General features: G+C 44.1%; 1 protein-coding gene across 6 annotated transcripts in view; it reads right to left on the minus strand.

Annotated features, from left to right (window-relative positions):
* uvssa (UV-stimulated scaffold protein A) overlaps positions 1–18,094 on the minus strand; it is a 30,036-nt gene that overhangs the window by 5,656 nt on the left and 6,286 nt on the right. For 5 of the 6 annotated variants that reach the window (XR_002470639.2, XM_036969773.1, XM_021583547.2 and 2 more), the window contains 3 exons: positions 15,692–15,820; positions 3,803–3,908; positions 15–213 (listed from right to left, as the gene is read on the minus strand). Coding sequence is in view for 5 of the 6 variants with exons in the window: in XM_036969773.1 (XP_036825668.1) it covers positions 15–213; positions 3,803–3,908; positions 15,692–15,820 (434 nt within the window). In the remaining variant the exon portion in view is untranslated. The remainder of the gene's footprint in view (positions 1–14; positions 214–3,802; positions 3,909–15,691; positions 15,821–18,094) is intronic. The other variant, XM_036969774.1, reaches the window with a different exon arrangement.

The following is an 18,094-nucleotide window of genomic DNA, read 5'->3' on the forward strand; positions in this document are numbered from 1 at the left end:
CAGGGAGGGGTCACCTGGTGCTAGGTGGCTGGGGTAGGAGGTGCTGCTTGAAGAGGCGGAGTGTGGCGGCTGCACAGGTGGGGTCCTGCTCCTCGTCAGTGGCTCTCTTCCTGGGTCTGGAGAGGGTGTGAGAGGCTCCTGTTGCAGGACACTTTACTGGAGGCTGCACCGGCTTCTTACAGGCCACAGAGGTGGAGGGGGACGGCTCTAAACCTGGAATGACCAACAGAGAAGTGTGTCCATACGTTACATATTACATCAAGAACTTCCAAATACTTTTCATATGTACGGATTTATCAAGCACATTCTACTGCTTTAGTGCTGTGTGCTCACTGCTCAGCTCAGATAGATTATTGTGGGACAGCTATTTATTTTCCTAGCCTCTTGGAAAACATTCGACTCTCCTCTTAAACACACTGGCCCTCCGCTGAATGTCTAAATCTCCATCTGGCCCTGAAGCCTGGAGATGTTGCCCACCCTGCTGTAGGTAATGTTAACCCAGTTATGAAGTGAAGGCCAGGGCAGGGAGAGGTGGAGGAGATGCTCTGCCGCTGTGCGTTACCTCCTGGGTGGGCAGAGAGGGGCTGTAGAGGGGCTCTATGAGGGTCAGACTGAGCTTAAAGCTGGAAGAGAGATCACAGCTCTGCTCTAAGCCGCACCTGCCCCAGCCCGGGACAACTTAAACTTATTAAAACAAATAAATAAAACATGTTTAAAGAGCAGTTGTTACCTCGCAGAGGACAAAGTGGGAGTTACCTTACAGCTACGCATGTAAGCATCTAACCTCATCTTCATCTCCTCTCCTAGTAACAGACCAGATACATTAGAAAATCATTTGGAATTAATAAACATTATTAATGACACAAATGTATTTGTGAAAATAATACACATAAACAATTCCCCCCAACAAGAAAAAGGGGGAAAAGGACAATAAAAGAGAATGTAATGTTGGTCAGAGGCACAAGTCTTCTTCCTCATCAGAGCCCATTCCCTGCATGACGTAGGCCTATCCCTGGGTTAATCCAAGAGTCCTCCATCGCTCTGACTTACGGCATCGTTCTGTGCAAAGACCCCATCTGAGGAATTGTGAAATACTACCAAATCCTTTCTTTTTCTGTTCAAATTGACCAAAATGGTAGCTATTTGTCTGAAGCAATAAAGTTGCAGGTGTTAAAGAGATAAATCAATAATAGTACATAGAGAGGTCTAGCAGCAGGGAGACACGGCGCTGGGCTGCCAATGGTGGGTATATTGATTTTCCTGAGTTCAGCAGGCCTTGTAATTAAAATGTAAATTTGAGAAAGAGATAACGTCCTGACAGGACTGCTGGGATAAAGGGATAGATAAAAGAGCAGTGGAGAGAATGGAGAGAGAAATAAAGGGAAAGGCCAAGCTCGTTCCTCTCTCTTTGGATCAAAGCTTGGTTTCTACAGGAAAATAAGAGTTGATGCATTTGATAGATTGGTCTGATAAGTTAAAATAAAAAAACAGTGCATATTTACAAAAATGTTCTCTGTATTTTACTTTATTTAAATATTTTTTCTAAAAGAGTAGGCTACCTTTTATTTATTTGTATTTTTTATTGTTGATTGCACCAGAGCTACAGATATTATTATTTTTGTCCTAAAACTGAATCTTGTATTTTGACTTGGCTTCATGTGTACCAAATCCCTGAGGTATGTGAGAAAACATCTAAAGCAGCCAGGAGAAACATCTACAACGTGCCGTTAAAGTCCTCAAGCCAAAATCAATAGAGATCCAGTCAAAACACGGGTACTAAATACATCACATTTAGTACCACTAAAAACACTACTTTGCCAGATTCATTCTGGGACCAAATCATAATTATTTACCCCCAGGAGGACTGCTTCCAATTTAATGAGGAAATATCCCTTATGTAAGTCACAAAGAATCTTGTGAGTGTGTGTGTGTGTGTGTGAGAGAGTTCACCTCAGCCTGGCTGTGGTAGGAAGCATGCTCTCTCCCTCCCCACTCCCTGTGGTCTAACCCCCCTACAGAGACTAGGGAGCATTCTCTCTCCCTTCCCACTCCCTGTGGTCTAACCTCCCTACAGAGACTAGGGAGCATTCTCTCTCCCTTCCCACTCCCTGTGGTCTAACCTCCCTACGGAGACTAGGGAGCATTCTCTCTCCCTTCCCACTCCCTGTGGTCTACCCCCCCTACAGAGAGACTGAGGCTAGATGGATGTTGTAAATTACAGCACTGGGCTAATAGGAGCTCATTAACAGCATTGCATTGTTAATTTTCCATGGCTTCCACAGATCACTTCATAGATCACTCATCAAAGTAGCCTGCCCGGCCATGCTACAGACTTTGTAGGCTGGTTCCTATTCACTTTAAGAACATTAAATAAACCAATCAAGCCACTGGACAACACACAAGGAGGACGGTTTTAGGGCTAATCAGATAACAAATCTAATTTAAGTGACATGGTCAGTTTCGTTTGAAAATGTGATGACGAGGAATTAGGTGGAAAATGTAATGTGAACCTAAAACATGAATTTATTTTTATTAACTAGGCAAGTCAGTTATTATCAGTTTCTTATTTACAATGGTGACCTAGGAACAGTGGGTTAACTGCCTTGTTCAGGGCAGAATGACAGATTTTTACCTTGTCAGCTCGGGGATTCGATCTAGCAACCTTTCAGTTACTGGCCCAACGCTCCAACCACTAGGCTCCCTTAAGGCTGAATCTGAGCACACAATGTACATTGAAACAAGATGTCTTTGATCACATGTCCAGAAAGGATTCAATTTGAACTTCTTTAGCCAGCAGGTATAAAAGGAGAAATCTTCAGTTCAAACAACAACAAAGCGGTCAGCCCCACCTCTGTTTTGGTAAACAGCTGAGGGATGGAGCTGGAAAAACGTAACCACTCAAATTCATAGACAGAGCTTCGGATGCGAGGACTGACCATCCCATAGAACAAAATGACAGTTTTAACCATGTTTTGAGGCTATACAGTGCTTGCATTGCTTACAAAAAGACAACAAGTTTATATTTTGGGTTCTGATGGAGTATGATAATTGAACTAAGCATGAGGCATTTTTAAGTTATATTCTTCAAGAATCAATTGGTGTATATCACTAATTTGAAAGTAAAAAAATGGATGTAGTAATTGCAGATTGCCACTTTGTCAACTATTATGACAGTGTCAGTTGGACACAAGGCTGTTATAATCCACTTGCATTACAGACAACCTCTGATCTCTGTGCATGGCACGTTTTGCTACAGCCTTGCAACCATATATCAATATTGAGGCCATTAGCAATTACATAGACTGGGAAAATGAACTTCTGGCTATAGAACTGGAACAAACTGGTTTGCTGTCATTGATGGAAGACCTTTTATAGAACATTGGTCATAAATCATATAAGGGGATTTAGCACAGGTAAATTAGCAATTATGTTACTTACCATTGGTGAGCAGTTTGGATAATTGAGTACAATGCTGAAGTACTTTTGAACATCGGAAGTTAAAACCAGCCAGGAACGTGCCTGAGGCCTAACCTACGACCTTTACCAACACTGCACACGTTGGGCTTTAAACAATCACTCTACAAACAAACCAGCTTTTAGAGGCATTCTTTGGCACCTTCATCATGTTTATCTGAACCAATCCAATCAATAGTATGTGATGTGTGTGTGGTGATATCCTGAGGCGAGGGCGAGAGCTTACTGGGATTACTCTTCATTATGCTCTTCTCAGATGCTGTTTGTATGGCTGTGACCCTGTTGTGTATGCACCTGCCCCTGGTCCTCTGCAGCTGAGCAAACTCACCGTACTCCTCCCGTAGATGGTCTGGAATGTGGGGTTCAAAACCCTCCTTCTCCGGAACCTCCTCAAAGTCATCATCGTCGTCATCGCTGCCCTCCGGCGCTTTCATCTAGTGGATGGGAAGAGGGTATCTTTGTAAGTACAGGGTCAGCTCAACATGGTTGACTGACTATGGAAAGGACCACTTCACCATTTGGGCTCCCGAGTGGCACAGAGGTCTAAGGCACTGCATCTAGTGCGTCACTACAGACACCCTGGTTCGAATCCAGGCTGTATCACAACCGGCCGTGATTGGGAGTCCAATAGGGCGGCATAAAATTGGCCCAGCATCGCCCAGGTTTGGCCGGTGTAGGCTGTCATTGTAAATAAGAATATGTTCTTAACTGACTTGCCTAGTTAAATAAAGGTTAAAAATAAAATAAACTACTAAATGGTAATGCATTAGCAATGTAGCTAGTTAGACATTTTATTATAAGCTAACAATACATGAGAAAGACTATCCTTACTTGCCTAACATAAAACTAGGCCTCTTCCTAGGACCACAATAATCAAACAGCACCGTCCGTATTCTCCATGCCCCTGCATCACTAGAAATAAACCGAGACACTCTTCTCTCCCAGTCTTCCTCAAGTCCCCCGTCTTCCTCAAGTCCCCTACCCCCTCTCCTCCCTGCTGTCTCTGTGTTTGTTTGCAGACAGGTTACAGAGGAATTAGGACCTCATCAGCAGTTCCCCGGTTGCTGATTATCACTCAAATGGTATCCCCCACGGCCCTCAGGGTGTTCACAAGATTTACAGCGCCCCGAACGGCTAACTCGGCAGTAACGTGGGACGTCTTCACATTTTAATTCAAAGCCTTAATGGAATTTCCACTTGACCACATCCAATTTTTTTCCGCTTCCTTTTGACGTAGTGGTTTATTTGACCACTGTGCCATCTAATTGTCAGTGCGTATAACAGCACTTGTTTAGTTAATTTTGTCATTGAGGTTAAGGGAGACAGAGAGGGAGATTTACATAAGAGTTTCTCCAGGAGGCAACTTAGTTATTTTTCACCAGTAACTGTAATTGATACAATATGATTGACTAAGGTAGTGTTTTTCGAACAGACAACTTAAAAGTTTACAAATGATCTGAAAAGACAACATGTATTAGTTGTAAAGGTATCTAAAGGCTGTTGTTAACCTTTAGATACATTTGCTCAACTACCCCCCCTTCCCCAGTTTGCACATAAGCACCTCTCTGTTCTGGCCAATCCACTCACCTAATACCCAAATCTTAGCCTATCCTTTATTCCTGAAAGAAGAGGAAATAAAACTGTTGGAAGCAATAGGCTGTCCAACAGATGGAGCGATAAGTGTACTGTGGCCCTGATTCACAGGTGTGGGAGAGGTGTCTGTGTGCGGAGCTGATAAGGAACCCGAGACAGGCTAGTCAGAGAGAGTCCGGGTCACCAAGCGATATGGAGGGCTCTCACCTCTGAGCCAGCCAGCTGTATTTCCTCAACACAATCGCTTTCGGGAGATCTACTCAACAAGAGCTGAGAGGACTAGGTGGTAACCACCGGCCTAGGTATTAGGCTTCCAGCCATAATCACTACCAAATAAACCCCCCCAAGTCTGATTACTCAGGCTGTGCACTTGACTATTTATTACGTCCCACTTCTCAGACAACAGAGCATGAGTTGGATAAAGCTAAACTGATGCTGGCCTCCGTGTCCATAGCCCCTGTCTACCTGCCTGTCTGTTAGAAGATGCTGCTGAGAACAAAGAAGGTGGTGTGCATGGTTCAGGACAGGAGGGGAGGTGATGGTCTCCTCCTCTCCTCTGCCTGGAGCCTCTACCTGCACATGCTCATCTATCACCCAGCCTGTACGTTTTGCTATCACTCTAACACTAATCAAAAGAGAAAACTGTCACCGGCGCTGACCTGTGGAACCTCCCAATTACGCTCTTCAGGAATGACAGGGGCACTTAACTCCCCAGGAGAGTAAATGACCACCATCAATCATGGCGGAATAACAATGAGCTGCCTTGGCCGCAAATTATTTTTGGGGTATAGAATCCGAGCAGGGGAATTTATGAAAAGTGAAAAGCAACCCAAGGCTTTTTTCTCTCCTCCTCCTCCCCTCTCTAAGGGAGGCTGTTCTGTTCTGCTCTGCCTGGGGGATGAAGCGAAGCCAGCATCGCCGCTAAACAGAATTTATGCCTTTTAATTTACTCAAAAAGGTAGTTAACCATTCCCTGCGCTACAACGCATAACAGAATGCCATTTAAATATAGGGGTCATTTTCATAAAATATTACCCATAATTCTCATGTCCTTGGTTTGTCTAGGGCACGCCACGTATGAGCCACTGTTTCATGCACGCCTTTCCATTTATTCAGCTTAATTGCTTTCATGATTACCTTTATGTCAAGTAGTACAGGTAGATCAAAGCTTGCTTTTTATTTCTCTTATTGCCCCTCATTTTATTTTTCATTACCGCATGTGAGCGGTGTTGAATATGGCAGATTAGGGTCTAAACTGTCTTTGGATGAGGTCTAAATTACTCCCTGTTATCGCTTTCAACAGGGAGACGAGCCACAGTGGCACAGTAATGTACATGTTGCTCAGAGAGCAGCCACAGTAATGTACCTGCTGCTCAGAGAGGAGCCAAAGTAATGTACCTGCTGCTCAGAGAGCAGCCACAGTAATGTACCTGCTGCTCAGAGAGCAGCCACAGTAATGTACCTGCTGCTCAGAGAGGAGCCACAGTAATGTACCTGCTGCTCAGAGAGGAGCCACAGTAATGTACATGCTGCTCAGAGAGCAGCCACAGTAATGTACCTGCTGCTCAGAGAGGAGCCACAGTAATGTACCTGCTGCTCAGAGAGGAGCCACAGTAATGTACATGCTGCTCAGAGAGGAGCCACAGTAATGTACCTGCTGCTCAGAGAGGAGCCACAGTAATGTGCATGCTGCTCAGAGAGGAGCCACAGTAATGTGCATGCTGCTCAGAGAGGAGCCACAGTAATGTACCTGCTGCTCAGAGAGGAGCCACAGTAATGTACCTGCTGCTCAGAGAGCAGCCACAGTAATGTACCTGCTGCTCAGAGAGGAGCCACAGTAATGTGCATGCTGCTCAGAGAGGAGCCACAGTAATGTGCATGCTGCTCAGAGAGGAGCCACAGTAATGTACCTGCTGCTCAGAGAGGAGCCACAGTAATGTACCTGCTGCTCAGAGAGGAGCCACAGTAATGTACCTGCTGCTCAGAGAGGAGCCACAGTAATGTACCTGCTGCTCAGAGAGGAGCCACAGTAATGTACCTGCTGCTCAGAGAGGAGCCACAGTAATGTGCATTCTGCTCAGAGAGGAGCCACAGTAATGTACCTGCTGCTCAGAGAGGAGCCACAGTAATGTACATGCTGCTCAGAGAGGAGCCACAGTAATGTACCTGCTGCTCAGAGAGGAGCCACAGTAATGTACCTGCTGCTCAGAGAGCAGCCACAGTAATGTACCTGCTGCTCAGAGAGGAGCCACAGTAATGTGCATGCTGCTCAGAGAGGAGCCACAGTAATGTACCTGCTGCTCAGAGAGGAGCCACAGTAATGTACCTGCTGCTCAGAGAGGAGCCACAGTAATGTACCTGCTGCTCAGAGAGGAGCCACAGTAATGTACATGTTGCTCAGAGAGCAGCCACAGTAATGTACATGCTGCTCAGAGAGGAGCCACAGTAATGTACATGCTGCTCAGAGAGGAGCCACAGTAATGTGCATGCTGCTCAGAGAGGAGCCACAGTAATGTGCATGCTGCTCAGAGAGGAGCCACAGTAATGTACATGCTGCTCAGAGAGGAGCCACAGTAATGTACCTGCTGCTCAGAGAGGAGCCACAGTAATGTACATGCTGCTCAGAGAGGAGCCACAGTAATGTACATGCTGCTCAGAGAGGAGCCACAGTAATGTACATGCTGCTCAGAGAGGAGCCACAGTAATGTACCTGCTGCTCAGAGAGGAGCCACAGTAATGTACCTGCTGCTCAGAGAGGAGCCACAGTAATGTACCTGCTGCTCAGAGAGGAGCCACAGTAATGTACCTGCTGCTCAGAGAGGAGCCACAGTAATGTACCTGCTGCTCAGAGAGGAGCCACAGTAATGTACCTGCTGCTCAGAGAGGAGCCACAGTAATGTACCTGCTGCTCAGAGAGGAGCCACAGTAATGTGCATTCTGCTCAGAGAGGAGCCACAGTAATGTACCTGCTGCTCAGAGAGGAGCCACAGTAATGTACATGCTGCTCAGAGAGGAGCCACAGTAATGTACCTGCTGCTCAGAGAGGAGCCACAGTAATGTACCTGCTGCTCAGAGAGCAGCCACAGTAATGTACCTGCTGCTCAGAGAGGAGCCACAGTAATGTGCATGCTGCTCAGAGAGGAGCCACAGTAATGTACCTGCTGCTCAGAGAGGAGCCACAGTAATGTACCTGCTGCTCAGAGAGGAGCCACAGTAATGTACCTGCTGCTCAGAGAGGAGCCACAGTAATGTACATGTTGCTCAGAGAGCAGCCACAGTAATGTACATGCTGCTCAGAGAGGAGCCACAGTAATGTACATGCTGCTCAGAGAGGAGCCACAGTAATGTGCATGCTGCTCAGAGAGGAGCCACAGTAATGTGCATGCTGCTCAGAGAGGAGCCACAGTAATGTACATGCTGCTCAGAGAGGAGCCACAGTAATGTACCTGCTGCTCAGAGAGGAGCCACAGTAATGTACATGCTGCTCAGAGAGGAGCCACAGTAATGTACATGCTGCTCAGAGAGGAGCCACAGTAATGTACATGCTGCTCAGAGAGGAGCCACAGTAATGTACCTGCTGCTCAGAGAGGAGCCACAGTAATGTACCTGCTGCTCAGAGAGGAGCCACAGTAATGTACATGTTGCTCAGAGAGCAGCCACAGTAATGTGCATGCTGCTCAGAGAGGAGCCACAGTAATGTGCATGCTGCTCAGAGAGGAGCCACAGTAATGTACCTGCTGCTCAGAGAGGAGCCACAGTAATGTACATGTTGCTCAGAGAGCAGCCACAGTAATGTGCATGCTGCTCAGAGAGGAGCCACAGTAATGTACATGCTGCTCAGAGAGGAGCCACAGTAATGTACATGCTGCTCAGAGAGGAGCCACAGTAATGTACATGCTGCTCAGAGAGGAGCCACAGTAATGTACCTGCTGCTCAGAGAGGAGCCACAGTAATGTACCTGCTGCTCAGAGAGGAGCCACAGTAATGTACATGTTGCTCAGAGAGCAGCCACAGTAATGTGCATGCTGCTCAGAGAGGAGCCACAGTAATGTGCATGCTGCTCAGAGAGGAGCCACAGTAATGTACCTGCTGCTCAGAGAGGAGCCACAGTAATGTGCATGCTGCTCAGAGAGGAGCCACAGTAATGTACCTGCTGCTCAGAGAGGAGCCACAGTAATGTGCATGCTGCTCAGAGAGGAGCCACAGTAATGTACCTGCTGCTCAGAGAGGAGCCACAGTAATGTACCTGCTGCTCAGAGAGGAGCCACAGTAATGTGCATGCTGCTCAGAGAGGAGCCACAGTAATGTACCTGCTGCTCAGAGAGGAGCCACAGTAATGTACCTGCTGCTCAGAGAGGAGCCACAGTAATGTACATGCTGCTCAGAGAGGAGCCACAGTAATGTACCTGCTGCTCAGAGAGGAGCCACAGTAATGTACATGCTGCTCAGAGAGGAGCCACAGTAATGTACATGCTGCTCAGAGAGCAGCCACAGTAATGTACATGCTGCTCAGAGAGGCCAACTAGATGGTGGTGAATAAGTGGCTTATCCTTCGCCCTGCACTTAATACAACAGACACCTGCGCTTATGAGACACAAAGACCAATTTAATTGTCCCACAATATTACAACCATATCAGATTAAATAGTAATTAACTCATAATTACTGATATTCAAGAGAGAGAGAAAGAAAGAAAGCAAAAGAGCAGTATGATACTTGACGAAATGAAGGATATTTTTCTCTATTTCATAGAATGTGATAATGGTTTCTAATATAATAATGGTTTCTAATATAATAATGGTTTTGGTAACACTTTAGTTTGTGTTGCGTTGTGGATTGCACTCTCTCTCCCTTTCCCTGTTTGGGGGGCAGAATCCGCTAAGTTAGAATAGAGTTGTTAAAGCGATCATTTCTATGGTAAACAGTAGGTTGGGGGATTTGGCTATCTCGTACCTTACCATTGTGGTAACACTTGACACTCAGTGCCATGACACGTTATAACACGGTCATAACCATGTCATAATATGCCATAACAGCTAACAACTTGTCATAATATATTCATGACACATATTGAAACCTGTTGACATATATTGCGTTATTTTATGGCTGGTTATGACACCTACGGAAGAGTGTAAAAACCAGAGTGAGTGTAAAAGAGTGTAAAAACCATGACAGTGTCATGAAGTGTATTATCTTAGTTATTTAAAATATGACAAAGGATTTAAGAAACACACTTTCAAACAAAAGGAAACTTCATGACAAGAAAAAAACTAATTTGAATAAATGTGGGTTTGACACTTATGTAGGTGTCATAACCAGCCATAATATGCAATATATGTCACAAAAGGTGTAAATATATGGGTCATGACCGTGGTAATACCATATTATTACAGGTTATGACAAGTTATGTCAGCTGTTATGACATGGTTATGACCGTGTTATAATGTGTCATGACACTGAGTGTCAAGTGTTACCACAATGGTAAGGTAAGAGATAGCCAAATCCCCCATCTTAATGTTTACCATAGAAATGGTCGCTTCAACAACTCTATTCTAATTTAGCGGATTCCACCCTCAAACTCAGGGAAAAGGAGACAAAGTGCAATCCACAACGCAACACAAACGTTCTACATTACTCCAGGCCCAGGTACAGTCTTTTATTCCCAGTAGCTAGCAATTGTGGAAAAGGAGATTGCTATTTTGTTTATACCAGTTGTCTTCTTTAATCCAAAGCAGTTATTTCTCCGTTGATAGATTAAAACCCCATGGAATAATATTACCAGCCCACTAGAAATTCCTGGTCGACAGACATTCTTTTAGTTTTAATTCTGCAGTGATAAAATCAGGACTGCAATCTTGAGATGACAGCGTTGTAACTCTTATAAAGGGGTGTGCATGGGGAGGAGAAACATTTTGCTGACACAAGCCTATCTAAAACATGGGCTCTATCCCTTATCCCCACCTTAGCATTTAAAAACAGACATTTTTCCTATCCTGTACAACGTATAAAGAAAATCACATTTTCTCTCTCTTACAAAATACTCCAGGACAGTTCCAAGATATTTTATTTTAAGTTAACTATACGGATATCTTCCCCATGAATGGTCTACATAGCAAATACAGCAGCTTTAGGCTACAACTGCGGTGTTATTTGTTACTTATTTATTCCTTTGTATTTCAGAGACAATAATTGTATGTCATTCAATCAAGAAAATGTGTGTTCTTTTTACATTAAAAAAATATATATAATTATACACATTTCCCTAATTAGGCTAATTAAAATTCTGCAAAGGTGTCCATGATACATTTTAGAGACAGAAGCAGGCGCATTAAATAAGAATATGATCCATTCCTTCCCAGTTCTACTTGGCGTGCCATTCCTTCCCAGTGCTACTTGGCGTGTCATTCCTTCCCAGTGCTACTTGGGGTGCCATTCCTTCCCAGTACTACTTGGCGTGTCATTCCTTCCCAGTGCTACTTGGCGTGCCATTGCTTCCCAGTGCTATTTGCCGTGTCATTCCTTCCCAGTGCTACTTGGCTTTGAAACATCCAGGGTGAACTATGGATTGGCCATGTCCAAACCTCTGTCCCTTCCCCCAGTGAAAGGTGTAGGTGAGGTTCTGGTTATATATCCACCACTTACTGGGAAAAACACCCTTCAGGGGGCTAAAGTGCTCCCTGTGCCCTCCAATATATTTGCTATGGTCTAATTAATTGTGTAAGCAATCTCAATGACTTTGTGCCCTGGGAAGCGCCCGCTACAGTGTACTCCTTAAGTCTGTTATCCTTTAAAAAAAATATCTTAGGAGGCAACGTCAGACAACTCAACTCAACTTCATTTGTCTTTTGGCAAGTTTGATGGCTATGCATTTAAAAACCCATTCAATCTTATAAACCAAAAATGTTATGTACTCAGCTGTGATGGTCCTTCGTTCATCTGCTATTTATATGCTAATATCCACTCTCACTGGAAGGTAATTATTACAGCAAACCAATAACTCAGGTGTATGGGCTGCTGGAGCAAGGCGGCTGGGCCAGGGGAATGCCCGGCCAGGGGAATGGAATTAAGCGCTGCGAGTCGGTCGGTCGGAGGACACACTCAAGACTGCTGGAGGTGAAAAACTCTTTAAGTTGTCCTCCATTGTCTCTGCAGACAATGTAATGCCCCTCACTGCCAGGCTGTCCCTTGTGGCTGTAAGACAGCATTCAGTCTCAGAAACACACAAGTCCACAGACAGACACCATCTCCTCAGCATACAGGAGTATATTACATTATGCATTACTGTGGAGGGAGAATGTGTTCTGTGAAGATTGTAAAGGCTTTAATGCAAGAATCATTTAAATGCATTTACTTTCTTTACATAAGAAAATGTAGCCTAACGCAAAATGTGCTTTGGTCGTGGAAAGCATTTCCAGTCACATAGTGATTGATGTTAATGAGTATTTCCACCATGCATATATAGCCTAGCTACTATTCGATTGGTTCTGTGGTCAAGAGCCATGTCCAAATACTGTGTGGTACTTTGTAGAAGCATTTGATAAAAAGAGTTTCTGTCATAAAGTAATGAAGTGAGAAAAGGCCTATTGGGTAAATAAGATTCAACGGGAGGGAGAGGATCTGACATGAAGACAAACAGAAGGGGGACTGAGGGATGCTTTGGGAGGTGGAGATAGGTACCAGCCAATAGTAATGGTCCATATTCCAGACCTACTACCGGACTGGGTGTCTGGGGGATACACTAATGAGGGCCCCTTAGGGGCCTCCCCTGGGACCTCATCCTGGAGGGGACCGCCAGGTCACCTGACAGATGAAGTTATATATGTCTACATCCTCCAAACGACACTGTCAGCTTCCCCAATGTCTTTATCCTGAACGTCTGGAACAGGCAGAGTGGGCCAACCAGCGACGTGACACGGGCGCAATCATAGGATGATGAGACTATTACTTAGCCCATCTGATGAATATATTTGAACTATGTCTAGATAAATGCATGCTGAAAGTGGTTCACATTAAATAGGCCCAGTCTCTGAACATCATAAAGATAATGACATTCGGGGATATAACAACAGTTATCCTGCTTACTGATCTCAAATGAGTGATCATGTGCTTGACTGAACCCTGTACAGATCAGTGGTCAGTGTGGATCAGGAGTGCAGAGGGTGAAGACAGACTAGGCCTGCCAAGCCTCTACGTTAGCTCCCAGACAGAGTGTGGAGTGGTGCTAACATTAATACCAGTCAGTCTGTAGATATTGTACACATGGCCTGATCAGGTGAGGATGAAGCACAGAACAGGCAGGGGGAAAGACTCTCTCTGTTTATCTCCAGTTTCCCAATGTGAAAAACAGAGAGACATCAATTACTGCTCTTCCTCCTGGTCCTGATAAGATGCCTTATCTGGGTAAACAACGCAATATTCATCCCATGCTGCATGTTCAATGTGTGGGGAGGGGGTTGAAAAGGTGCCTGCTTTACAAATACTCCCTTCTTTACCATAAACCTCAGTGACCAATAATTAAAGGTGCTTAAATGAGATCCAGCCAGCTGCAGAGTGCTGGTGTCAGACACATCCACCTCTTCCATTTATCAAATGGGTGCCACTGCCAGCAGACAGAGAGAGAGAGAGGTGTTCTGACTGCTATAGAAAGAGGGATACTGCTGGAGGAAGAGGTATACTGCAGTACAGCAGGCACTCAGTCTGGATGTGGGTTAAGGTTTGGCCCTTTTATTTACAATAGGACTAGGACGGAGAAGTGGGTCCTACATGGAGTATGGATTGCTCAATCAAATATCAAATTGATGTCAAGAGTACATTTGAATGAAAACAGTTTTCATGGATACGTTTAAAGCAAGCATACTTTGCTTTCTGTTGTACTCACTGAAGCCCGATAGAGAATTAACGCAACATAGAATTAAAACGTAACATAAATGATCCAAATCCATGATTGGATCTCATAAATGTTTCTGTGCATGTTATGCAACTGTGAGGAGGTACAATGTAGTGTAGTCCTGCAGGCTGAAGGCATACAAATATACTAACTACAAGGCTGTTAAGGGTTAAGTTGTTTTGGTAATTACTTTGTTCCTTGACTTCACGTCTATGTTTTTATGTCAGTAGAGTGAGAAGCAGCTAAACTACCATCTTTACCTTTTTGGATTTCTCAATTTTACTCCCAATCAGCACGGGTTTATTGAGTCGAAAAAGCAATCACATCCTTGTCAGAGTCCCGATAAAGCGAATACAGTAATGAAATGCTTTTAAGGGTAAAATGGAAAAACTAATTATGATAAAGGACTTTAAGTTGTTGCTTTATCACACGGCATTGGAAATGTTGTCTGACAGTGATAAACCTTTACAGGTAGCAGTATGGCGCTCTGTCACTGTCACTTCCCCGCGTTCCCTCAAACGCAACGCTCTCTTGCTCTCCCTGCCCAGTTAAAAAGGGACATCAGGTGTCATAATGATGAGTCTCATAACTGCTAGGTATGCGTAGTATTCCAGAGAGGGGGAGAAATGGTTCTGTCTATTAATACCTGAAGCCCTGCCTCTCCATTCTCTCTCGCTGTGCTAATCTCAGCCTGATGCGTTCCATTTCAACACTGCTATCATACCTCGCACAAATGTCCAACTATTCATTTTTTAAATACAACTACTGTGGTACTTCCATTTCCAGGCCCTGAAACAATTTAAAATAAAAGACATTACAGAAGTGCTGAACATGGAATTAGATTTGAGGGACTTTTGCCTTCAGGTATTAATGGTATTGAGGCCATGGACAACATGTCAATGATGCCGCTCACTTTTTCCAAAGAGAAAATCAATAACAATAACATGTGGGATTTCACAGTTTTCAGAGAAGATCTGAACATAAATATGTAAAAGTGAAGAGGATAAATATGTCTGTATTAAAAACACAGCAATTGATGCATACTGCATTAGTGCAATCTATTTACTTGTATTTAAAAAAGGATTTTACCTATGGATAATACAGACCACACACAGATATCTGCACACTGACGTTTGTTAAATGATCCTCACTACCGTACTGATAGTTGTCAACCCCTCGAGCCAGGCCGTTAACCCACTGTTCCCCGGGAGCCGAGACGTGGATGGCGATTAAGCCACCTCTCTGTTTCAGAGGGGTTGGGTTAAATGCAGAAGACACATTTCAGTTGAAGGCATTCAGTTGAACAACTGACTAGGTATTCCTCTTTCCCTACTCATATGGGGCGGCAGGTAGTCTAGTGGTTAGAGCGTTGCAAGATCGAATCCCCGAGCTGACAGGGTATTTTTTTTTGTAATTCTGCCCCTGAACAAGGCAGTTAACTCACTGTTCCTAGGCTGTCATTGAAAATAGGAATTTGTTCTTTACTGACTTGCCTAGTTAAATAAAATAAAAGTATGGCAAGCGGTAAACCTCTTCCTCTCCGTGGGTAATAAGTTGTGAAATAGTGCCCTCTGCTGGTAAAAATATATACTTGCAACCAGGCTGAGAAGTCACATGAACAACTGGACAATAAAAAGGAGGAATGCATGCAGAGAAAAATATGATCTGGATTTCTTGCAAATTATTATATTTCTCGACACCTGCCCTTCTTGCTAAATAATGTTTTCATTGTACTCACCACTCTGCGATGCCTGGCCTTGTAGTCAATGTGCAGGTCTTCATGTTTCTGCAGAGCTCTCTCCAGCGACGACTTCAAGTCTATGGCACGTCTGAGGAGCGGTTCTGGCACACCCGCCTTGGTGAAAACCTTGGGAGATAGTAATCAACTTTTTGCAACATGTACACAGGTCCTAAATAGTATCAACATTATTATCAAGCTGTCCTGCAACATGTACACAGGTCCTAAATAGTATCAACATTATTATCAAGCTGTCCTGGAACATGTACACAGGTCCTAAATAGTATCAACATTATTATCAAGCTGTCCTGGAACATGTACACAGGTCCTAAATAGTATCAACATTATTATCAAGCTGTCCTGCAACATGCACACAGGTCCTAAATAGTATCAACATTATTATCAAGCTGTCCTGGAACATGTACACAGGTCCTAAATAGTATCAACATTATTATCAAGCTGTCCTGCAACATGTACACAGGTCCTAAATAGTATCAACATTATTATCAAGCTGTCCTGGAACATGTACACAGGTCCTAAAGGACCATTATTTTGGTTTACCCATGTTTGATGATTGAGAGCACCTTGGCTGGCTGCATCACTGCTTGGTACGGCAACTTCAAGGCTAATGCAAGGCGCTACAGAGGGTGGCGAGTTCGGCCCAGTACATCACAGAGGCAGAGCTCCCTGCCATCCAGGACCTCTATACCAGGTGGTGTCAGAGGAAGGGTCAAAAAGTTGTCAAAGACTCCAACAACCCAAGTCATAGACTGTTCTCTCTGCTACCGCACAGCAAGTGGTACCAGTGCACCAAGTCTGGAACCAACAGGAACCACACACTCACACTGATACCCCAACACACACGTGCACACATGCATACTGATGCCACACACACACACTTACATACATAGGCTAATGCTTCTGTCATTTATTTTTCCTGTTGCCTAGTCATTTTAACCCTATCTATATGTACATATCTACCTCAATTACCTCGTACCCCTGCACATCGACTAGATACTGGTACTCCCTGTAGATAGCCATGTTGCTCCCTAGTACTCCCTGTATATAGCCATGTTACTACCTAGTACTCCTTGTATATAGCCATGTTACTACCTAGTACTCCTTGTATATAGCCATGTTACTACCTAGTACTCCTTGTATATAGCCATGTTACTACCTAGTACTCCCTGTATATAGCCATGTTACTACCTAGTACTAGTTGTATATAGCCATGTTACTACCTGGTACTCCTTGTATATAGCCATGTTACTACCTGGTACTCCTTGTATATAGCCATGTTACTACCTGGTACTCCTTGTAGATAGCCATGTTACTACCTGGTACTCCCTGTATATAGCCATGTTAGTACCTGGTACTCCTTGTATATAGCCATGTTACTACCTGGTACTCCTTGTATATAGCCATGTTACTACCTGGTACTCCTTGTATATAGCCATGTTACTACCTGGTACTCCTTGTATATAGCCATGTTACTACCTGGTACTCCTTGTATATAGCCATGTTACTACCTGGTACTCCCTGTATATAGCCATGTTAGTACCTGGTACTCCTTGTATATAGCCATGTTACTACCTGGTACTCCTTGTATATAGCCATGTTACTACCTGGTACTCCTTGTATATAGCCATGTTACTACCTGGTACTCCTTGTATATAGCCATGTTACTACCTGGTACTCCTTGTATATAGCCATGTTACTACCTGGTACTCCTTGTATATAGCCATGTTACTACCTGGTACTAGTTGTATATAGCCATGTTACTACCTGGTACTCCTTGTATATAGCCATGTTACTACCTGGTACTCCTTGTATATAGCCATGTTACTACCTGGTACTCCTTGTATATAGCCATGTTACTACCTGGTACTAGTTGTATATAGCCATGTTACTACCTGGTACTCCTTGTATATAGCCATGTTAGTACCTGGTACTCCTTGTATATAGCCATGTTAGTACCTGGTACTCCTTGTATATAGCCATGTTACTACCTGGTACTCCTTGTATATAGCCATGTTACTACCTGGTACTCCTTGTATATAGCCATGTTACTACCTGGTACTCCTTGTATATAGCCATGTTACTACCTGGTACTCCTTGTATATAGCCATGTTACTACCTGGTACTCCTTGTATATAGCCATGTTAGTACCTGGTACTCCCTGTATATAGCCATGTTACTACCTGGTACCCCCTGTATATAGCCATGTTACTACCTGGTACTCCTTGTATATAGCCATGTTACTACCTGGTACTCCTTGTATATAGCCATGTTACTACCTGGTACTCCTTGTATATAGCCATGTTACTACCTGGTACTCCTTGTATATAGCCATGTTACTACCTGGTACTCCTTGTATATAGCCATGTTACTACCTGGTACTAG

The sequence above is a fragment of the Oncorhynchus mykiss genome, chromosome 31 (assembly GCF_013265735.2).
Source record: "Oncorhynchus mykiss isolate Arlee chromosome 31, USDA_OmykA_1.1, whole genome shotgun sequence".
Classification (NCBI taxonomy): Eukaryota; Metazoa; Chordata; class Actinopteri; order Salmoniformes; family Salmonidae; genus Oncorhynchus; species Oncorhynchus mykiss.